The 23,483-nt window shown below is 40.2% G+C and overlaps 1 protein-coding gene across 1 annotated transcript in view; it reads right to left on the bottom strand.

Moving 5' to 3' along the window:
- HYDIN (HYDIN axonemal central pair apparatus protein) overlaps positions 1–23,483 on the bottom strand; it is a 263,378-nt gene that overhangs the window by 213,875 nt on the left and 26,020 nt on the right. The window contains 2 exon segments of the mRNA XM_049786325.1: positions 793–917; positions 9,456–9,655. Of these exon segments, the coding sequence (XP_049642282.1) occupies positions 793–917; positions 9,456–9,655 (325 nt within the window).

The raw sequence follows: 23,483 nt of genomic DNA, 5'->3' as shown, positions 1-23,483 counted from the left end.
GAGATGTGGGATGCATGCTGGAAACTGAAGGGAGGACAACACTGGTGATGGGAATGCCCCTCATTCATTGTCACTATGTGCCTTAAATATTACTGTGAAAGATGTGTAATTCACTTTGACCACAATAAAAATAAAAAAAAATGCCCTGGTGATGCCAACCATCTGGGTTAATCAGCATGAATGAATAAAATATATTAATTTGGAAATAAGCTTTGGAGACTTACATAAAGTGTCATCAGTCTACATGACCATACATTAAATATTTGCAAAAAACCTTGCAATATGTCATAATGTTTAATGATAGACATACCCTCATATTTCATGCTGTTACAAGAGGTATTTTAACATTCTAATGTTTAAGTAACAGAGACCAGTATTCACACATAAGAACATCAGAAGAAGGATTTACATTTTGTTTCAATGTTAGGTACATATAGCTAGAGAACCCATGAAGTATTAAATTATGGTCAAGTTCATTTACATATAAATAACCTCAATCCATCAATCTGACTTCTGAGTGTATGGTCCTTCCCATGCCCTGCATTCCTTGGGCTTAGGGGCCCCAGAGAAACTCTGTAGATAAGTTTTGTATCTCTAAATTTTGTAACTTATCTGATAATTTATCAAATAAGTTTTACAACTTTTGTTCAACATCATTTCTATTGAAGACACTCATACTTTAGTTCTTTTATCTTGTGGATCTTAGATTACACAAATGCCCCCAAAATAACTATTTCCTCTTTCCCCTGGGGACAGTAACATGGAGAAGCCTGAACAAAGAATACAGCTTACCTGTGTCGTAATGCACAATAAGTCTTTGACTGTGATTCCCCAAGGTTTGTGGTTCAAACTGGACTTCCATCTGCATGGCCTCTCCTACTTTAAGAGTTCCAACGGATGGTTCTATGGAGAAAGGCCTGCAACACACAGAGACCCACCATTAGAGTCTACTCGGGAGCAGGAGTCAGGCCTGAGAGTCTCTCCTGAAGATAGCTCAGAAACTACCAGGAGGGACTGGAATGTCATGTACACGGCCCCACTCCCCCTCTAATATGAAGGATTATTAATTTCAATGCTAACATAATAATCCTCAACCAGAAGGGTACGAGAAACTTGCTGTGTCCTTACCATCTTGCCATTCTTTCAGCACCCATTGAGTGATTCCAATGAGGCATAGACTTAAAATATGCATGCAGATACCACAATACAAACAATGCTTTCAAAGAGCACTGTTCTGTGGAGAGTTCAAGGAACGAAGGTTTCATCATGGGAAAAAACTGAATCCCAAAAGGCAAGTAATAGACAATGACACAAAGATCATTTTTGAGGACTAGGTGACAAAGCTTTGATAGGGAAGAAGAATGATATGGGGGGATGGCAGGAAATGATACGATCACCTGGGATTGTTAACAATTGAGCTGTTGCTACCTCTAGGCAAAAAGCCAGGAAGTTTAAAAAACCCCACCAGAGACTCAAGAGAATATTGTAGTATGAAGAAGTTCTTTATTCATGAGAGAGAAAGAGAGTGAGGCAGACCAAATAATTGTCCAGGAAAGGAATTAGGAAGACAAGGGGCCTGACCTGCAATCTCCTGGCTAACTCCCTGACAAGACTTCTATGGGCTGACACCCCACCCCTCACCCCCACCAGAGACCAGAAGGCAAAGAATTTTGTTGACCTTGGCATACAGGTCAGCATCCTGGGTAAAAAACGAGCTGAAGAAAAGAAGAGTATGTGTTTTGGAAAAGCAAACTAGAGACAAACACTAGAGAACAGAGTTTGGGCTTGTAGACATGGTGGAGGAGTAGGTGGACTTTGGACTAGGAAAGAGTTTCATTTATTAATACTGGAAGGGAAGAGTAGGAGAAAATCTGGATCTGATCATAAAGTATCTTAAATAATGTAACCGACTTTTTTCTTCCTGCTAAATAAGAAACCCAGCCCATTTAATTATCTTCATGGTCCGTTTCACTTCTTAAATTGCCAGTTTTTCAAAATAATGCATTGTACAATGTATCTGGCAGGCCAAGCTGTTCCTGATTATTCACTTCAATCCCAAGTGTTCTTAAGGCCTCCACTCCTTGAGTCTTCCCTTGAATAATGAACTAAACCCCAGAAGCCCAAGCTTACCTCCCTTTTGGGATGGAGTTTACAACAAAGGTACTATCTGAAGTGGCACAAAAGGGTCTCTTTTGCTGCCTCTAAGAGCAACCCTTTGCCTCCTCTGGGGCTCTCTATTTTGATCTACTCTCCATTTATCTTTCATTTTTCTACCCTTTTGTTCTATTCCCTAGAGGTAACTATTCCTATGGTACCCCCTTCAATGAGCCCCAGGCAATATTGTAGATGTATTTTGGGGGTAGGGCTGACCTGCCTGAGAATAACTTAATAAATTCAAACCAGTTCCACCATGACCTTGGACAAGTCATTTAATTGTCACATTCCCCATTAATAAAATGAAGGGTATTGGCAGAGTGCTGGGAATGATGCCTGGCAGAGAAAGTGCTAACTAAGCATTTATTACTTCTAACATGTCCCTTATTTATTTGAGGGAAGATGGGTCTGGGGAGCGTGGGTATTTAGAGGAGTTCATATTTTGACCATTTTGCTCTCAACTCTTATATTCTTCCAGAGATACTAAACACACACACACACCCCTATCACACAGCTGGTAGCATACTTGTTCAAATGTGTGCTTATCATTAGCTCTCAAAGTGGTCCTTGTGATTTATGTAATGTAAGATCAAACTCCCAGGCATTTGAGGTCTCACACAATCTGCTTCCAACCAGATTTTATATTCTCATATTAATGCATCTCTATCCAAAAGTCCTCCCCACCTGACACCAGACCCGTCTCCATCTGCCACCTATGGGGAGGATCAGACAGATGGAAGGACCTTGGTCTCTTCACCTACAACTTCCCCTGACACCACTACTTGCCTTTTCAACTGTAATTTCCTCCATGTAGATGATTTGGACCTGCTAGCTCTGTATACAAATACCATTTGTATTCTCCAGAAGTCACTTGCCACCTTCCAGTTCAGGATAGAAGTCACCCCTTCAATAGCATCTTCCTTCATTTTCTCTCTTATAGTGAATGTCTCTTTCCCCTTAATGACTCCTTTTTTAAAATTTGAATCACCATCCTGTAGTTATATTTCATACCTGTCCCCTATGCAATGGCTAGAAATTCTTGAGATGAAAGGAAAGGGAAAGCACTATATCATGAACATGTATTCTACATGTTGAGTATTGCACTAGCCACTTTACATATGCCAATTGCGCAATCATTAAATAATCCCAATCTAATCCTTAAAAAATACTGAGAATTTTTATAAATACTTGCATTTTCCTCTTAGACACAAGAAAAAATGCTCCCAATAAGTAGTCAATTCACCCAAAATTACCCACCAAGGTGGGAGAAAAGGGAGGGATGGGAGCTAGACCTCATGTTGAAATTCAAATTCTTCTTGACTATCTCACCCCCATAAACCATGACTGAAGGCCTCCTGGCTTCCCAGGCCCTCCCATACACAGTGCTCCAACTCACAGGATTCCCTCAGGAAGAAACAGTGGACTGAATGACAATCAACCTTTTAAGGTAAAGAAATACATATATATTTCTATAAGAAGAAATATATTTCCTATGTGTGTATGCACATATCAATATGTTTTTATAGCGTTTTGAAGGAACAGAAAAGGAATGAATCATTAGTATTTCAAAAATTTCTACTTGTTGGGAGATGAGGGGGAGTCCACCTCTTCCTCCTGGTCTCAGAAAGAACCTGAAGCATTGAGAATGGGACCTATTTTCCTGGCCTTTGGAACAATGTAATTTTTTTTTCTATTTTTGTCAATTTTCTCTCCCTAGTTTCTAGTATTTTTCTTCCTGTACTTTGCTTTCAATTTCTTTTCAAATATTTCTTGGTAGCAAAAGAAACATTTGAAATGGATTGGCTGGTGTTACATGGAAGAACCTAATTTTGAAAGGACAAAAATGACCCTCTTTAGGTCCTCCAGAAACCCAAATTCCATATAGCGGCAACAGATACTTTCCTAATAGTTGGGTTTATATTACACTGAACTTTTCCAGAAGGCAGAAAAATCACCTGGGATTGCCATTGTTCTTTGGAGTTGCCCAATTATTCTCAGTAAATCAGATGTTAATTGGGTAGAGTGTTAATTTATGGTACATAAACATTATCTATAATTTGATTTTGTATTTTATTTTATTAAAAGAGGATAGCTGAGCAGCCTAAGAAATATTAAGTATCTTTACATGCTCTTAAAAGAGGTAAAAGGTACCATTTCTCAAGGGAACAGGGCTGCCTCCCTCTGACTAAATATTTGGGGTTTTATGCCATGGTGTCACTGATACTCAACAGTGGCTGAGGACAGGAACTCAGTTTTATGAAAAATCCTAAGAGACAGATTTGGGTTTTTAATTTCACCCACCATGAACTTTTTAGATCTAAACTTATTCTATCCAAATGACTCAATATTTTTGGAGAAGACTAAATATTGGCTCTAGTCTATTAAATATTGAATGTAATATTAGCAATTTTTCTTCAGGTAATCTTTCTTACTAACTGATTCTTAATGTAAAGTTTTAGCATCTTACTCTTTTCTTTTTCACCTTCAAATATTAATCCTCCTTTAACAGTCAAAGTTATTTTGGGACCTACTTAGTTTTAGGTCAAATTCTAATAAAGTTAGAAAGTAATTTTATGTCCTCTGTACATTTTATAGCGCACTGTGGCACCTTTTATTGGCGTAAAGAACATTATGCTTATTTTATAGTACATGGAACATTTTAAAATTCTAAATTAATATAAAGTTTTATAGTTAAGGCTTTGCTTTTGTGATATATATGGATATTACAGGCATCCTATAACCCTTTATTGAGCTCTTATTCTAGACAATTTACTAGATGCTGGGCACATTCAAATGAAGAGTCAGAGACAATCCTTGCATTAAAATTTTCACATTTAAATGGGGCAGTGGGCATGTAAAAATGTTCTATTTTTATTTATTTTATATTTGTATGAACCTGGCCATTTATAAATATGCCATTCATTAAATTGTTTTCAATTAAAAGAATATGATCTATTATTATTTTTTCCAGTGAGATAGTCTTTCTAGCTGTATGTTGACTATAAAAGAGACAGGACTAAAAGTAGACCCTGGATTTTACTTCAAAATTTCAAACTATTTTGCTATGTTTGCTAACAGACTACATTGAAAGTGTGGTTGTCCACTCTGAGCAACACAGTTACTTGAGCATGCCTTCGAATGGATGTTTGTCAGAGGGTCTCCCTAGGGATTTGACTTCACTATGATATAGCCACAGACTCAACTATATCCTTTCTCTCCAAAGCCATCAGCATTCTTAGGTGCAAAGGAAAGGAACTAATTCTGGCTTTCTGGCTATGCATACAGAAAAAGGATTTCCTGAAAGAATTTGAAAGAGTTTCCAGAACTGAGAATGTGGTTGGAATATATGCATTTTGTGGAAAGAACATAAAGCTCTTCTGTTCTTCAGAACAGGAAAACAAAAATATTTGCAAACAAGCAATTTAATTGAGGACTTGATTATACAGTAGCTGGGAGAGATGAGAAGCCCAATTTAAAGAGGTGAAATTGCTCAGAGATGAGGAATAGCAAGAAGCGGGCTAGACTGGAGAGGTCTTTGGCCTGTTTTTCAATCCTGAGGATGAGGGTTGCCTGGACAAAGAGTAGGTAGGAACTAGAATTCTAGAGGAGATGAAACCGCCTACCCCAGGATCTCCAGGCTCAGCCTATCCTCCAGTCCCCCCTTTTTGTACTCATGCTGCTTCTTTCTCCTTCCCTTCTCACCCCTTTTCCTTTCCCCCTCTCTCCTCTTCTTCCTTCGTTTTCCTTCTACCAAATGTCTTCCTTCTCCAGACTAGTCCCCAGTTGGCTTACTGTCATACTTTAGAATGATTCAATATCACGTTCATATAACTATGATGGTTCAAAGGGTTTTGGTCTTTCCTGCAACTTCACACTACGAAGTCTGTGAAGTGATTTTGCTATTTTTTGATTTGAATGTACTATGGAAGATTTGCTGTTTATATGTGGATTTTAAGATTTAGCCAAATTGTCTGGAAGACTCTTTTTTTCCAACTTAGCTGGGTCTCTCTTTCACTGGAAAAATACCAAAGTAATGACAAATTTTTGAAGTGTTTTATGAATGATGGGGTGAGAGACGTTTAAAAATTTTTTTAAAAGACATTTTCTTTCTAAGTCATAGTGAACAAGCAGAAAAACCTAATTCCTTCTCTCAAATGTCATGGTGAGGCTCACAAGACAAGATGAAAAAAAAAGGTTGTATAAGCCTTTATCGACACAGCAGGAGACATGGACCTTCAAAGGAATTTATTCTTGCCTTTGGATGATTTATTTCTCTAAATTGGCCCAGAATCTTATTTCTGTCCAGGATACGGAAAGTTGCAAAGTATCTCTACCATTTGCACAGTGAAAATAAATAAGATAAATAATAAAATCACAATGTTCCTTGAATGTTCCTTGCAGAGTAGCCAAGCAGCCATACAACTAAAATAGACCATTCTCCCTGTCCCCCAGGGAGACGTGACTGTGTGAAGCTGCAGAAAAGGAGCAAAAGGAATATCTGACAAGGTAGTGGCAAGATTTTTTTCCCTCAGATAATAGGAGGCCTAAAAATCTCAAAGAACTGCCTGCAAGACTGAAATTGACACCAAACCAAGTCCTTCAAACAAAAACCGTCTCAGTTCAACGGCCAAAGTGCAAATATAAACATAACACTCACAAAGTTAGTCCACAAAGAATACAGTGTGACTTTCCCCTTATCTGCAGTGGATCAATCATGCACTGAAACTGCAATTGACAATAAGGTATTTTGAGAGAAAGTGAAATATCACATATATATAACTTTTTTGTATTAATGACTTTATTGGACATACAATAATTTTCACAACTATACTAGCTACTGAATACTTTCTTCAATAACTTTGCTTTCTGTCATCTTGAAACAAATGTATAATGATTAATTATGTCAACTATGTGATGCATTTTCTTTAAATAAAAATTAAAAAATTAAAAACTTTTAAAAAATATCCTCAGTTCCAGAAAGAAAGAAAGTGAATGGTAAAAATGGCAGCTAGAAAGGCCGGAGATATAATATAGTGGGTATACTATATAGGCAAAGCACTTGCCTTTCATGTGGCAGACTCAGATTCAATCCCTGGCACACCATACAGTCCCCTGATAAGCACCACAAGGACTAATTCCTGAGCAAAGAGCCAGGAGTGATCTCTGACTGCAGAGCCAGAAATAAGCCCTGAGCATCACCAGACATGGCTCCCAAACAAAACAAACAAGAAAACAAAACAAAAAGAACAGCAGCTAGAAAAGACAACGCCAATGACATCCTTTAAAGTACTGAGGAAATTTTACATAATTTAACTCAGTATCTATACCATAGAGAAAATATTTTACAGAAATGGAAATGAAAAACATTTTATTTTTCAGATGGATAAAACCCTGAGAGACTAGAACAAACTTGTGGAACAAGAAATATGAAAGTCTCCTTAACCTCCAGGAGAATACAATTCCTCAAGAGAAATCTTCACAACATGTGGCAGCTCAGAGTGCTGGTAGGTCTCAGATACAAAACAAACCTTCATCTCCTCCTGAGGCCTATGATATGATAGCCATGCACAGCACAGCAAGCAATCTGGAAATCCTCTCAGCAGAAATCACCCAGAAAGATGGGATAAAATATAATTACAAAAATGTAGTGATGTAGTTATATTTTAGAAGTCTTATAAGTGTGCTTCACAAATGCAAATAATTCAAACACAATGAAACTAAGACAGAGAGAATAATAAGGCTGAGATACCACCAGGTCTACTGTCATTTCTCAATATATTGGAAGCCTAGGCTTCAACAGGTCTGCTGGAGCAGGAGACAAGTCTTGGGGTAGAGGATCAATTCAGGACCTGGTTATGCCTGTAGAACTTGAAGGAAACTAAAAAGTTCTCCCATTAGTGCAAGGAAATATGTGTTTTCGTTATTCTTGCCATGGTCCTACTTGCCACCAAAGTTCTCCTTTTCCATAACCACTATCATTCCTAGTTCTGGAAGAGGTTCCTTGAATGCAAGGATGGTTTCATCCCCTTCTCCATTGCTCCCTGGTGCCTTTCCCACCAGGCCTCTCCCTCTAAGACCGATTAAAACCCCACTCTGACACCTGCCTGCTGTGTGCCCGGAAGTTATGCAGCCCTTCATCGCCCAATGTTTTTCTTTTCAAAGCCAGTGAGAGTAGGTGCAGCTCTTCTTTGCCATCTTCCTTTTCTCTTCCTTGCTCTCCCTCTTCTATTTTTTTTTGTTTTGGTTTTTAGGTCACACCTGGCAGCACTCAGGGGTTACTCCTGGCTCTACGCTCAGAAATTGCTCCTGGCAGGCTCAGGAGACCATATGGGGTGCCGGAATTTGAACCACCGTCCTTCTGCATGCAAGGCAAACACCCTACCTCCATGTTATCTCTCCAGTCCCTCCCTCTTCTATTTTTAAGGACCCTTGTAGTTATATTACCCCCACTGCCACCTCAGATAACCCGGATAATTTCCCTGTTTTTAGGACCAGAAACCCAGTTACACCAATACTCTTAATTCCTTCACATGTGACATTCCACACTCACAGGTTCTGGGAGTTACGACAGGGCCAGACTTGGAGAGAAGCAATAGTCTTCCTCCCACCTGGGGATTAACTCCTCTAAATAATAATAATAATAATAATAATAATAATAATAATAATAATAATAATAAAAATACCTACCACCTGTCATAGAGCCTTTGCTGGCAGGTAATCAATGTGTGCATTTCTCACAGCTGCTCTATGAAGGGGCTGCTTTATACTTTCCCTACTTTTCTGACCAGAAATCTGGGCAGTATGAGTCAAGGGATTTAGTGGCCCCGAGAAGCAACAAAAGGCAAAGAATGGGATTCTGTGCTTAGTCAAAGGTTCAGAGTTGAGCTCTGGATGTGAGTTCAGGGAAACTTCAGACCCACTAGATAATAAATGTGTGTTCTCTCAGACACTGAATCTAAGGTACTTGATGACAACAGTAATTTAGAAAACAAAAACAGCCGGTTAGAACATTATTAGTCAAAATGAGGGTGTTTGTTAGTAGAGTCTCATAGACTGCTTTTTATAGGCTTTTTCCAAACATTTTAGAAAACGACCCATACCCTTGATCAATGGCCTTGTATTCTGGCTTCCTCTTGGGACAATGAGAAAGCTTATCCCTTCATCACCAAACTCTCCCAAGCTTGCAAGCCAAGACTGTAAAGAGCAGTTGCACCCAAAGGCTATTCCAGCACATTCTTCTGATGCTGACTATGTTGAGCTGTCATCAATCAAAATCAAGAGCTGGAAAAATAAAAACATACCTCTGAGTTTCAATGTTAAACACAGCATCTTTGTTGCCAATGTTGCGTACCAGTAGAGTCTTCTGACTGTTGTATTTGACAGGGCAAGTCGAAAAATTAAGTGTATCAGGAAAGTCTAGGATGGCCCGTGCACCTCTAGCTTTGATAGGAACAATGAACTTCTCTCTTTCAGTAACACAGGTCAACATGTGAGCATAGTCCTGCAAGAGAAGGAGTCAGTAAACAACGTGGTCAAAGACTGACATGCAAGACTTATGGCTTCATGGCAGGCATTTTACAAGTAAACATCTTTTATGGCACCATCTCAAGGCAATTATGGGTGCTTTTCAGTAAGGTCACCTTTTCTGAGATGAAGTGAACAGTTCAAGCCAGCAGAGAAAGGGGATTTAATGAATTGCTCACATATTACAGAGGTGGGATTTTCTTTAGGTCAGAGTTCCTGCACATCCTCCTTCAGTACCCCACGTACCCTCTGAACCCCAGTGAATGGTCTACATGTCTTGGCACTAGGACTTTAGAGCTCTTCCCTAGGGATGGGAGGGGTGCTCTTCTCTTCCCTATGCTCTGAATGATGGAATGTGTCGTAAGTTATATTCAACCAGTTCCAACCTGAAGACTCAAGAAGCTTTGGAGCTTTCCAGTCTTGAGGGTGGAACTGGGCTATTGTCAAGCAAGCACGTCTGGATATGCAACCAGGGCCATGTTGGACTCACTACAGTCCCAGACAAAATGAGCACCAGCCAACACAAGAGCGGCTATCCTGACATTGAGTGAGTCCCATCAGGACCAGCTGAACCCCAGGTTGATGAGCAAAAATGTGCTTAGTGTAAACTACTAAATTGAGGAGGCAAGAGTTATTATTATATAACAATACTAACTGATTTATAACCCAGTTTAAACCATGTCTCTTGCACACAAAGTCATTAATGACTATTTTGATTAGAAATGCTGAGGTCTAATCTCTACTCTTGGATCTGAATGAAATAGAAACGTGGTAAATCATCCTTGATGCCATTTCATAAAACAGAAAAATGGAACTTGTAGGCTCAGTGTAACAAAGGAAAACTTCAAAGTAATTCCCTCATCAACAACCAGGACTCAATGGAAAAGGAAAGTGTTAACAGTTCCCTCAAGAATCTCTTTTAGATGTTCTAATGTCTTGATGACAGAAATGTGGTACCCAAACCAGGCTTGTTTTTATTTATTTTTAACTTTTCCCATCATTAGTGACTATGTCAGATGCAAGGTGAGTGGTAAGTCTATTTGGAATTTAAGTGTGTGTGTGTGTGTGTGTGTGTGTGTGTTTTTCCAGGAGTCAGGTAGTAAATGGTGTTTAGTGGCTGGTGGTTAAAAATGCTTTGTTAATTAATTAACTGCAGGATCTCTTTGAAATCTTGCCATTGAGAAGGAAAGGGGTATCTGACAGTGGAAGTAGAGATATGGCCCTGGACATATATCCTGTTTCTAGAAAACACAGGACATGTCTAAAGCAAGAATCCCCGATTAGTACATTTTACTCTTTGGTTTTGTTTGTTTGGTTTTTTTGCCACACCCGGTGACACTCAGGGGTACTCCTGGCTTTGCACTCAAAAATCACTCCTGCCAGGCTCCAGCGACAATGTGAGGTGCTGGGAATCAAACCTGGGTCATCCACATGCAAGGTAAACACCCTCCCCTCTGTGTTATTGCTCCAGCCCCACATTGTTATTATTATTATTGTTGTTGTTGTTGTTGTTGTTCTTCTTCTTCTTCTTCTTCTTCTTCTTCTTCTTATTATTATTATTATTATTATTATTTTATCTTTATTTAAACACGATGATTACAAACATGACTTTAATTGAGTTTCAGTCACAAAAAGAACAACCCCCTTCACCAGTGCAACATTCTCACCACCAATGCTCCCATCCCCTTCTACCCACACTCCCTGCCTATAGACAGGCATTCTACTTCTCTCACTCATTAACATTGTCATGGTAGTTTTTAGTGTATTATTTCTCTAACTGCACTCACCACCCCTCTTTGAGGTGAGCTTCATAACTTGAGCTGGTCCTTCTGGCCCTTGGCATTATTACAATAATGTCTTTTGTTTTTCTTAAAATCCATAGATAAGTGAGATTATTCTGTGTCTCTCTCCCTCTGACTTATTTCACTCAGCATAATAGTTTCCATGTCCATCCTTGTATAGGAAAATTTCATGACTTCATCTCTCCTGACAGCTGCATAATATTCCATTGTGTTTATGTACCACAGTTTCTTTAGCCATTCATCTGTTGAAGGGCATCTTGGTTGTTTCCAGAGTCTGTCTATTGTAAAATGTGCTATGATGAATATAGGTGTGAGGAAGGGATATTTGTATTGTGTTCCTAGGGTATAGTCCTAGGAGTCCAACCCCATATTCTACTTTTTGTTTGTTTGTTTGTTTTGGGCCACACCCAGTGACGCTCAGGCGTTTCTCCTGGCTATGCACTCAGAAATCACTCCTGGCTTGGGGGACCATATGGGATACCAGGGATCGAACTGAGGTCCGTCCTGGATCAGCCACGTGAAAGGCAAATGCCCTACTGCTATGCTATCATTCTGGCCCCCACGTTCTACTTTTTATAAAAAATAAAATGTTCCAGTTCCTGGCACTCACAAGTGAGAAAACTCTGATGCAGATCTCTGTGCCTGGCATGATGATGTCAGTGACCAGGAATAGCCAGAAAAAATAGGCATACTCTCATAGCTATCTTCAACCTTTCTACACCTGCAGGCCACCACCTGTAGTAGACCAGTATTTTCCAATCTTCCTGTCCCTGAACCCATCAATAGACCAGGGGTTGAAAACCACTGTCTCAGGGTGTCACAAGGGACACCTGTGTGAAGATTCACTCCATGAAATGTGCTCACAGGCTTTTACATGTGCAGAGAGTCTCTTTCATTCCCCAATTCCAAACTCACAGCCAGCTGCCCAGTCAGCATTTCACAGAGTGATAACCTGTGTTTCCCAAGACAAGCACTCCAATTAGTGCCACTGCTTATATCTGTGCATAAAGAGGCCCCTCCAGGGCTGGGATCTAGTCCATTCTTCTGGCTCCAACTGCACCTGCCTGAGTGGGGAGGAGGAGAGCTTTTCTCCTACGAGCCCCCAGCCTCCTCTCTGCCAGCTGAGGTCGTGTTCACAGCCCTGCCCTTCCACCCTTCTACTTTAAATCGAATCCTTTATAACTTCCTTGTCTTCTGTTCCTCTTTAGTTTTCCCCAAAGCCATTGAACATAATATGTATGTGGCCTACTGAGTTTCTATCTTAACTCCTGCCAATGTCTCAGGTCATGGCATTGACAGTGATCACAAAGGGTCATAGGCAACATGTATTTGCTATTTGCAAGTAAATAAGCCTTGTCATGCTGGGTGGAGATGAGAGAAGAAAAAAAGCAAGCTAAAAGCATAGAAAGGGACTGGGTTCTCTTGTATAGAGAAAGGTGGTAAAGATACCTAAGAGGAGACATTCAGCAGGGCTAAGGAAAGTGGGGAATGAAGTTGTATGGAGAGACGGATGTCTGGGCAGTGTGACTCGGAGCCTAGGGCCAGACAAGACCAAGGTAAGGAGAAGAGAGATGTATGGAAGGGAAATTGTGGAGGCCAGATCACAGAGGCACTTGGAAGCCACAGAAGGACCCCATGATGTCCAGAAACATTCAGGATGCCAAATACTAGTCATGAGTTACCTAGTTCATAGTGGAGAGAAGTTACTAGAGATGCTATGTGGGCACTACACCAGCAGGAAGCCAAAATGGGGAAGTGAATCAAGGGAGACAGATGTGAGAAAGTCGGGCAATGCTGTAGGCCAGGCAAGAACAGACGATGGCCTTGACTAGCGTGGGAAACACTTAGTCTAGCAAATACAAGTAGTAAATACTCAGTAATATTAGCTGTCATTGTCAAAATGGTGTATTAAGTACAACATTTTGGACCTAGAAGATACTCAGTGTCTGTATGCATGCTGTAAGCCTGCAATGAAGTAATCCTGATGGTTCTGCCATCGTGATTCCAAGTGAGAAGGGGCCAGTAGATAGCCCTATGACTTAGGAAGTACTTGAGCATAAGAAGCTGCACTGAATATCACACATCTGCTGACACAATCCTAACTGTCCTGAAGTTTGAAGTGCACAGCAGGTGAAAAATAAATTAATCAAGACATTGGTTTGTGTGAGACACATAGGGAAAACTTAACTTATATTTTCTTGTATATAATCACAACAATCCTGGTAATAATAATATTAGAGCAAGATAATTTTAGACTGTGACAAAGGTTTTAGAGAAAAAATGATGATGTGAAAATGCAGGAAGGACGGGTGGGCCCTTGGCAGACCTCCGCATGTGCCCGGGCCTCTTGGCCCGGCCTAAGGTAGGGAGGCCCGGACCTGGGTCACCCGACCCCCCTCTCCCCCTTTCCTCCGGATCTCCGGGTGGGTTCCTGGGAGGAGCTGATGGGGCACCCTGGGTTTTCCCACTCCCAGGCCGGCTCCAGAGGTTGGCTTAGGGGGTGGAGTTTGATCTGGGGGGTGGCAGATAGCTGCTCAGCTATACTCGGGCTGTCACTGGCAATTCCATACCAGTCTACATTTTGCACTAGCCCCCACGCGAACATATACTCCTCCCAACCATCAGTACCTTACACCCTGAACATTGATATAATGACCTGGCACAGGCCTCAGAGGAATGGGCATCCTCCATTCACACCGGAACCAGGCAAGTTATCTATGAAACATCCAAGGTCTTTTATAGCAACAGCTGGAAGCAGTCCTCTACCAGAAAAGACACTACCAAGGGTCTGACATCGACCTCCTAAAAAAGAGACTTCCGTTTACACTGAGAAGACTTGACAACAACAATGACCTGCTCTACAGGACATGGTTCTCTCTATTGCCCCTTAAGTGTGAGGTGAAATGAGAGGATGCTCTGCACCATCCTGACTGCAATATGGGATATGCAGACTCCAGGATCTTTAATACAGAAGCATGATACCAACAACAGAGACTATGTGAGGAATGGAGGTGTATTGCCACTACAGACGATGACTTGGATTGGACAAACTAGTTTGCCTGGAGCCTAGAGTCAGTCCTGTGCCAGGAAACTTCAGGGGTAGGGTCTCCTTGTATTTAGACCATACTCTTTCTTTCCATGTTCCTTATATTTTGGTGGGCCTATGCAAACAAATGCCACTCTAACACCATTTTTTACTAGTTCCCTTGACTCCAATCCTTAGGAAAAACAACCCACTAAAACTTTTGAGGTTAACTTAAACTAGTAAGCATGTGCATGGAACTAGATAAATGTACTTTGCCCTCAATGTTTAAGGAGTTACATAAGTCTAATGTCTTTAGATTATATTGTGTGCTGCTAAGAAATAGTATGTACTACAACTGGGGATTTGAGGGACAAAGTATTGTACATGGATTCATTTTTGTTTTTCTTAATGTTCTTTGGCTGAAAGTTCAAGGCTGGGATATCATCGATGAGACTACCGAGAATTCTGTTTATGGGTGATTGTGCTTCCACTGTAACTTTACCCTGTCCTCTTTCTTTGCATCTTTGTTGTCATAATTAAAATAAAAAAAAAAAGAAAATGCAGGAAGGGGTTATTTGGGGTTCTAACAATTTAAGGATGCAACCCAAAAGAGGTGACCCTGGAAGGACCCAGTCAGGAGATTGACAAGTAAGAGTGTTCTTGGCCAGCAGACTTGAAAACATAAAGGTTCCCAGGTACCAAAGGCACAAATGGCAGGATTAGTGATAGAATTCCTGAAATTTAAAATGGAGCTGATGGGTTCTGAGCTCTTCGATTGATCCTGGTATCTGGATGGCAATCCCAGGCTCAAAGTTATGCTATTCTGACAGAAGTACAAATTATATTAAGCATACTTGATCCTAGAAAATCCTGCAGAATTCAACAACGAGTTGGTCTTGCTGATTACATCAGAATCCTAAAGAGATAAGTACTGTTTTCATTTTTTTCTGAGGACATCAAACTAGCAAGCAGAGGTTTTTCTGGGAATTAAGACATTAAAAAGCTCCTTGTGCATGGGGAGATTTAATATTAACTGAGGTTTTGAAAGAAAGAACAAAAGACACAACAGAAGCCACGATGGGAGGCAACTTACAGTAATTTCTCTCATATTATTTTTTTGATGGTCAGGTGATAATCCTGGCTCTGTGCTCAGGAATAACTCCTGGTGGTACTTTGGGGACCGTATGGGATGCTGAGGAATCTAAGGTTAGCTACATGCAAGGCAAGAGTCCTTCCTGCTGTGCTTTGGCCCCTGTCACATTACTCTTTACTTACATATTCTCTACCTTGCTTTTTAGTGAAGCAAAAAGGTTGCAAATAGTTAAAAAGGTAAATTGAAATACTCACAAAGATGTCTTCAAACCTTTTCAAATTTTTAAATAAGGAGTGTGCTGACTTGGGTCAGTCAGCAAAGCTTGACTTTCATCAAGGACCCAATATGTTCTCCCCAGCTGATGACCGGGAAAGAATGGGTCACAGGCTGAAGACCAGAGACACTTTATTTCATTTCAAAAAATCTTTTTTTACTGCGATCATTGAGATTTAAAAAGTTTTTCATAGTTGGGTTTCAGGCATACAATGTATGAGGGTCAATCATACCACCAGTGTTGACCTTCCTCCACCATTATTTCTAAATTGCATCCCATGCTACCATCCCCTACCCCCAGCCCGCCAGCATAACAGCCCTACTTTAAGTTTAGACTGTTAAAGTCTGGGTCTCATAATTTTATTGTTGTTGACTTTGGTTTGGCTAGTTATGTCCTTTTTTAATACCACCAATGCACCTGAGATCACTGGGCCCCTGGCCCCTATCCTTTCATATTTGTATTTCTCCTCCTCCACTCAATTACTTTTCATCTTCTCACTGTACTCTGGAGCCAAGGGTGTTCAAGACAAATCCCATTTAAACCACTGAATTTCTTCAAGCATTATTGTAAATGCCATATGTAAGTGATATCATTCTGTATTCATCCTTCTGTCTTAATTCATTTATCTTCCAATTCCATTCATGTTGCGGCAAATTGCATGGTTCATCATTCCTTACAAATATGTAGTATTCCATTGTATATATGTACTACATCTTCACAATCCACTCACCTGTTGTTGCACATCTAGGTTGATTTCAAGTCTTAGCTATTTTACTGAGTGCTGCAATGAACAGCAGTGTGCATACATCTTTTTGGATGAATATTTTTCTGTCCTGGGGATAAATACCCAAAAGTGGGCTTTCTGGGTAGTATGGCAATTCAATTTTGAGTTTACTGAGAACCCTCCATACTGTTTTCTATAAGGGTTGAACCATAAGGGCTGCATTCCTGCCAGCAGTGGATCAGAGTTCCTTTCTCATCACATCCCTGCCAACAAACTGTTCTCAGTACTTTTGATATGTGCCATCTTCACTGGTGTAGTATCTCATTGTTGTCTTTATTTGGATTTTATTAGTCATAAGTGATGATGATCATTTTTTCATGTACCTGTTGGCCACCTGTTGGCCTTTCTCAGAGACATGCCTGTTCATTTCTTCTTTCAATTTTTTGATGGGATTTTTAGGTTTTGTGGAGTTAACCTTTGTAAATACTTTGTATATACTAGATAGAAGCCTTTATCTGATGTGTTGAGTACAAAATTTTTCTCCCACTCAGCTGTCTTTTAATTTTAACCTGTATTTCTTTTGCCACACAGAAACTTTTTAGTTTGATGTTGTACCACTTATTCAGATTTTATTCTGTAGTCCTTGCTATTGACATCCTATCATTGAAGACTTCTTTGTTTACTGAGGAAAACATAGTTAGAACACTCCAAGAAGTGGACCTCAAAGAAGTCAGCAACTCTTATATAGGACAAGAGAAACTGGGATACATGTAGGATAACAAGACTTAGCAGAAGCATAGTCAGGGGCAAATGTGGAGCCAGGGAGAAGATAAGCATAAACATAGGAGTTTAGGAATGCCTCAAGAGCAACACCCTATTGAAAGGTAATCTCTTCTTTAACCAAAGCTCTCTGTGAGAGAGGGACAGTCTAATTAATGGCCACTGATCTTGAAGAGATGGAACCCTCTTTTGTGCTGTTTTCCCAATCACTTGAGTGCTGTCTCTAAAGCTTTTGCACCAAGATGAATCTCTGGAAAAGTTGCTCTATGGAATTCCCTGGAACACTTACTCTATGGGTTACTGTCAGATGGTTTGGGAACAGTGTCACAGAGGGGATTCAACCAGAAGGATGTAAGGTTGAATAAGGAGTAAAAGTTTTGTTCACAATAAGTGCAAGGACTCATGAAAGAGAATAAGAAAATTTAAAAAAAGGAAAACAGAAAAAAAACCCATCTCATTTAAAAGTGTTCCAATCCCTGAAGTTCTCTATATTATTTGACTAGATATATCTATGACTATCATATTATTTAAAATATCATTGTGTGCAGTGCTGCTGGCTTGATATTAATGTGGGTGCTTGGATCTGAGAGGCAGTGCTGGCCCGCCTATCTAGCAATCCCTGGGATTGATTTATTTGCTTACACTGAGCTTGGCTTGAGTCCGTGGTTCACATGCCAAGTCAAAACATTTACTCTGTACTCTTTCCTGCTACAGAGAAGGACACAGTCATAATAACTTCACCCCTGAAAATGTCACCCTCAACATCAGTTCTCTTTTTGGCCTTATTTCTCACAGCCCCCTCACCCAAACTCTCCTGCAAGCTAGCAGTAAAGTATGGCAGATTTTACTTTGAGTGAATCTTGGCTTTTATTCTCACTCCCTGATAAAAAGCGACATAGTCATAATTCTGTCCTTTAAAGTTTCAGAAAAAAAAAAAAAAGAAACATGCCTCCTATTGTGGCAAAGAAATCCTAAGGCATTCAAGGGCAAAAGTGGCAAGTGTGGGTCCATCTTCACAGCCTCTTTCCTGCCTTCTTTCCCCCTTGCCTTGACAGGGAAATCCTGATCTCACTAGGACTCAGTACTTTTTTTTTTTTTTTTTGGTTTTTGGGCCACACCCAGCGGTGCTCAGGGGTTACTCCTGGCTGTCTGCTCAGAAATAGCTCCTGGCAGGCACGGGGGACCATATGGGACACCGGGATTCGAACCAACCATCTTAGGTTCTGGATCGGCTGCTTGCAAGGCAAGCACCACTGTGCTATCTCTCTGGGCCAGGACTCAGTACTTTTAATAATCTTTGTTCCTGGAAAATGCTGCAAGTTCCTTTGCTAGTAAGAGTATTTATGACACAACAGCTCTTAATCTAAAATTCATCTCATAAAAGGGAAGACTCAATCCTAAAGGCCTAAGCAGTTGAAAAATGCATCTGGGGGCCAGAGAGATAGAACAGCAGGTAAGGAAGGTGTTTTGCCTTCCAGGCACGCCAACCTGGATTCAATCCTCAGTATTCCATGTGCTCCCTTGAGCACCACCAGGAGTGATTCCTGAGTAGAGTCAAGTATAACTTCCAAGCATTGCTGGGCCAGGCCCTAAAACAAAAATAATTTTTAAAAAATTGCAGCAACAGAAAAATTAAAATAAAAATGCTTTGGGCAGGTATCCTGAGCTATCTTCTCTCACTCTGACTCACTCATATCCTTCTCAGCCTCCTAGTAACATCTGCCTTTTTTCAGTCATCAGAAGGCTCCAACCTTTGCTTGAAATAAGCACTGAGGCTTCTAAATTAACTCTGACCACTGTTGCCTTAGCAGACAATGTTGATAAAGTGTAAATGATCACTTAAGGTATATATACTTTCTAGGGCTGGTGTGACACAACAGCAGGTAGGGCACTTTTCTTACACACAGCCAACTAGGGTTTAGACGCCAGAACCCAATAGGTCCCCCTAGCTCCTAGGAATGCTTACTACTTGAGTTCAGAGGCAGAAGTGAGCCTTGAGCACTGCTGGATGTGGCCCCAAGCAAATAAATGAAACAAGGTAAGTACGTTCTTCATTAGTTCATTTGCTCTCTCAGGTTCTCATGAATGGACCAATCTGCCTGCTTCTATCACTGTGAACTCTGCCTTCACTCCTTTCCTACCTGGCCCCTCTCCTGTGTGCTAGATCTCCATCCTCACCACTCTGGGATTCTTCTGAAGCATCCAGTTTCCATTGCTATTAATCATTCACACTCCTGCTTATAACCAGGCTTGAATGGCCTCCTCTTAAATATTAACTAACCTATCCATGACTTCAACGCTCATCTCTAGCTCTGGCCCCATTTTCCTTGTGACACCTCATCCGTACAACTTATACTCCAAATCACCACTTCCTCATTTCCTAGTTTCTCCTCAATCCATACATTAGGCTTCTGTCCCAACCAGTCCACAGAAATGCTTCCCCAACCACACTCTGACTTTGTCAGATCCAAAGGCTGATTCTGTCTCTGTATTTCAGTCTACTCTCTAGGGCTTCCTCCATTTTGAAACACCAGAGCACTGCAATCTCTTGCTTCCCCTCACACATCACCACTGCCCCTCCTTAAATTCGTCCTTCTCCTTCTCAACCTCTCCTTAACCACAGTCCCATCATCACCTTATCTACCCCCTTGATGGAAAAAACCATCCATGCCTTTAAGGTTTTCAAATATTTCTCTCTGGCCCCAACATCTCCTTTTTACTGCAAATAAATTGAATCTAGCTGAACACTTAGAAATTCCCCTTTGATATATAAAGGGAAGTTCAAAATTAACATATAAGAAACCAGATAGATTCCCTGCCCACAAGTGTACCCCTCTCCCAGACTCACAAGCCTACTTTTCTTCCCCAGCCCCTATCTCAAGTAATGGTGTCTCCATTTGGTCAGCCACTAGCTGAAATACTCGAGTTCAATCAGATTCCTTTCTTTTTATGCCTTCACCAGGCCTACCAACAAATCCTGACAGCTTGGCCATAAAACTAGACAGCCTCCACCTATTTACCACTGCTACGTAGTGGTCATCACCCTGGTCTGAGCCATTCTCTGCTTTTCCCTAAATAGCTCTTGCCCTTGTACTGTTAGGGCTTGGCTCTACTGCATGTAACAGGAAACAATGAAACAAGAATATTTCAAACTAGACAATGAGATGCTCATTTCCCTCCCATCTAGAAGTGCAGAGATGGGGAACTGCTACTGTTAGAGAGCCATGCCCTCCACTCCCTGCTCCCCTTTCTAGCACACAGCATCAAACTTCTCTGGAAGGAGAGAGTCTGGCAGCAGAATGTAGTGCCTTCCTATTGTTTCAGCTTTCATCAAAAGGACAGAAGTCCTGCTCAAATCTCATTGGTCAACTGGGTGGGTCTGGGAAATTGCAAAGGAGGCTGAAGGAAAGCAATGTTTTATTTTAAGTCTAACGAAACTAATCAAGATGTGTGGATTTTCTTACTAACTAGGAAAGAGATAAAGGATGTCAAGAATAGGCAGCTATACCTTGCTTCCTTTTTGGGACCATTTTCTATGCAGCAACCATAGAGAACACAAAATCCACAAGCAGAGAAACAGATGTGGACAGCATAAACTATGGAATGCTTCCTTCCCTTCTTTTCCCTGGATGCATGACAGTTCAAAATCCTCATTGAGACATTCAAAATAAATTTCAACCCCACCCCCCCCCAAAAAAAACAGTAGGCATTTTGTGTCTCTTGATATAATGCAACAAATACCATATCACTTAAAAATTCTAACAACCCCCCAGAATAGATCAAACATGGATATGATCACATGAACTAATAGCTTACAGGACACAGAAGGGACATAGGAGTGGTCTAAAGATCCCAATGAAATATGATCAGGTTCTTGTCTGGGTCCTCAAAACACAAACAGGAATATGCTAATGCCATTATAAGGCAAAAAGATAATATTGTGAATATACTAATATTGAAAGGGTCCTTATTTTTTAAAGAAAAATAATTAAATATTTGTAGATAAAATACAAACATGCAACCTGTGTAGAGGAGGATGGTGAAGAAAGTCTGGTTATGCACTGAGATGGAAAGTCTAGAATAAAAGTTGGATATACTGATCTCTTCACTTTAACTCTTAGGACAAAGTTTCTATAACAAAACCAAACAAACACAAAACCTTTTCCTTTCAATGCCTTCCTATCCTGCCCTGCATGACTGTTAAGACCTTCTATCATCTCATACTCCAGCAAACTCAGCTACCACATTTCCAGCAGCTGCTCTGCTCCAACCACTCCCTGTACTTTGTCAGTTGCTGCCAAGAAGGCTTCTATCTTGCAAGTGTCTTTATACTGTCAGGCCCTGTCCCAGAAAAATCTTACATATCTATAGAACTTAGTTTAGTTCTCTGGCCAAATGTCACCTCATTGGAGAAGTCTTCCCAGGTCCTCCTTTTGGGACAAAAGAAGGACTTCCCAAGACTATTTTCTCCCCCCCCCCAAATCACTCTGTCTTTTACCAAGTCACTATCTGACAGTTGTTTACTCATTGAGGAACACAAGCTCCACAAAGGTCAAAGTTGGTTCTCCAGCTCATAAAATTGGGCCTGGCACAAAGTGAGTGGAAGAAATCTTACTCATTTTTATTACTTTTTGGGAGGGGGAAGTAAACTATCAATAATTCTTCATAAAGAGAATTCCTAGGACTCTCAAGTACCCTTATTATAAAATGGCATTTATGAATTCCAGAAAATTACTAAGTAGTTTTATTAGTACTCAGTGAAGACAGAAAACAGAGGACTTGGACCTCTTTCTCCAGTTGAAGGGGGGAAAAAGTCAATGTATTTTACATCTGTGACAAAAAAATGTCATCTGAGTCTTTCTTAGATGCTGTTTTTAAAAATCAGCAGCAGCCATTCTCAAATGGAAGAAACTTCTTTATATTTTCTTGACATTAACTTGACTTGCTTGTCTTTCATGATGAGCAAATCTTCACAATCAGGCAGTGATTGGCTGGGCTAGTTACAGAGGTGACCCAAAAAGAACTGGGAGGAAGGAGGGCTAATTTCAGACTGGAGAAATAAAATTCCTTATCAATATTTGTACCAACTAAAATTGTTGATTGTGGAAAACTTTTTTTATAGCAACACTTTAGCCTAAAATGATATCAATAGTTTGTTGTTATTGTACAACTAGGTAGCATAACAGTAACAAATTTTTCTATTTCTTTTTGGGTCAAGATTTAAAAATATCAGGAAAACTTTGGATACTCTTTGTGGTAAAAAATTCATAAAGATATTTGATTATAAATTACATTTTTTAAATTTAACAGCCATAACTGTATTATTCAAAGAACCCAGAGATAGAGTACAGCAGATAGGTTGCTTTCCTTGCTTGTGACCAATCAGATTTCAATACCTGTAACCCCATTTAGTGCCTAAATGCAACTAGGAGTGATCCCCAACCACTGAGCACAGCTGTGCGTGGCCACCAAGCAAAAAAAAAAAAAATTCATTCATTTTCTTTTCTTTGGTTACTACCACCATTTCCATATGACAACACTATTGGTAGACAAAGTCCATGGAAAGATCCAGTTCTGTTGCCCTATGTAAGCCTGATGCTTTTCACTTCCTTTCAATAGTAAAGAGAAAAATTTAAGTCAAGTAAAATGGCAGAAGCCACAATTTTCTAGTGTTATTTCATGATAACACAGACCATTATATATACTAGAAATATTAGATTAATAACATACCCAATCATTTTTTAAGGCTGTGTGAGGAAAGATAAGGAAAGGCAAAGTGAATCTGCTGCACCTGTTATCTGAGTATTTGGCATTCTTAACAAGTTAAATCCCCAGGAAGCCAAAGTAATAAATGACAGGAGAAATGTAAATTGCATTATCATTTTCGACATGCTAATATACATGGACACTGAAAATTCAATTGAAAGGGGACGGGCTTATTAAGCTGTGGCATGCTGCAATTTACATATCTCTCCCTCCAGATGTTAGAAGGGCATGAGAATAGAGAGGGCTCAGATAGGAGGGGGTAAGGAGAAAAAGCCCAAGTGAATTGGCCTTCATTGGCCAACTGAAGGGAAAGTGACATGGTGAAAAAGACTGACTTTTAT

The sequence above is a fragment of the Suncus etruscus genome, chromosome 14 (assembly GCF_024139225.1).
Source record: "Suncus etruscus isolate mSunEtr1 chromosome 14, mSunEtr1.pri.cur, whole genome shotgun sequence".
In the NCBI taxonomy this organism is placed as follows: Eukaryota; Metazoa; Chordata; class Mammalia; order Eulipotyphla; family Soricidae; genus Suncus; species Suncus etruscus.
Note: the sequence above shows the minus strand (reverse complement) of the source record. Positions and strands in the feature narration are given on the sequence as shown.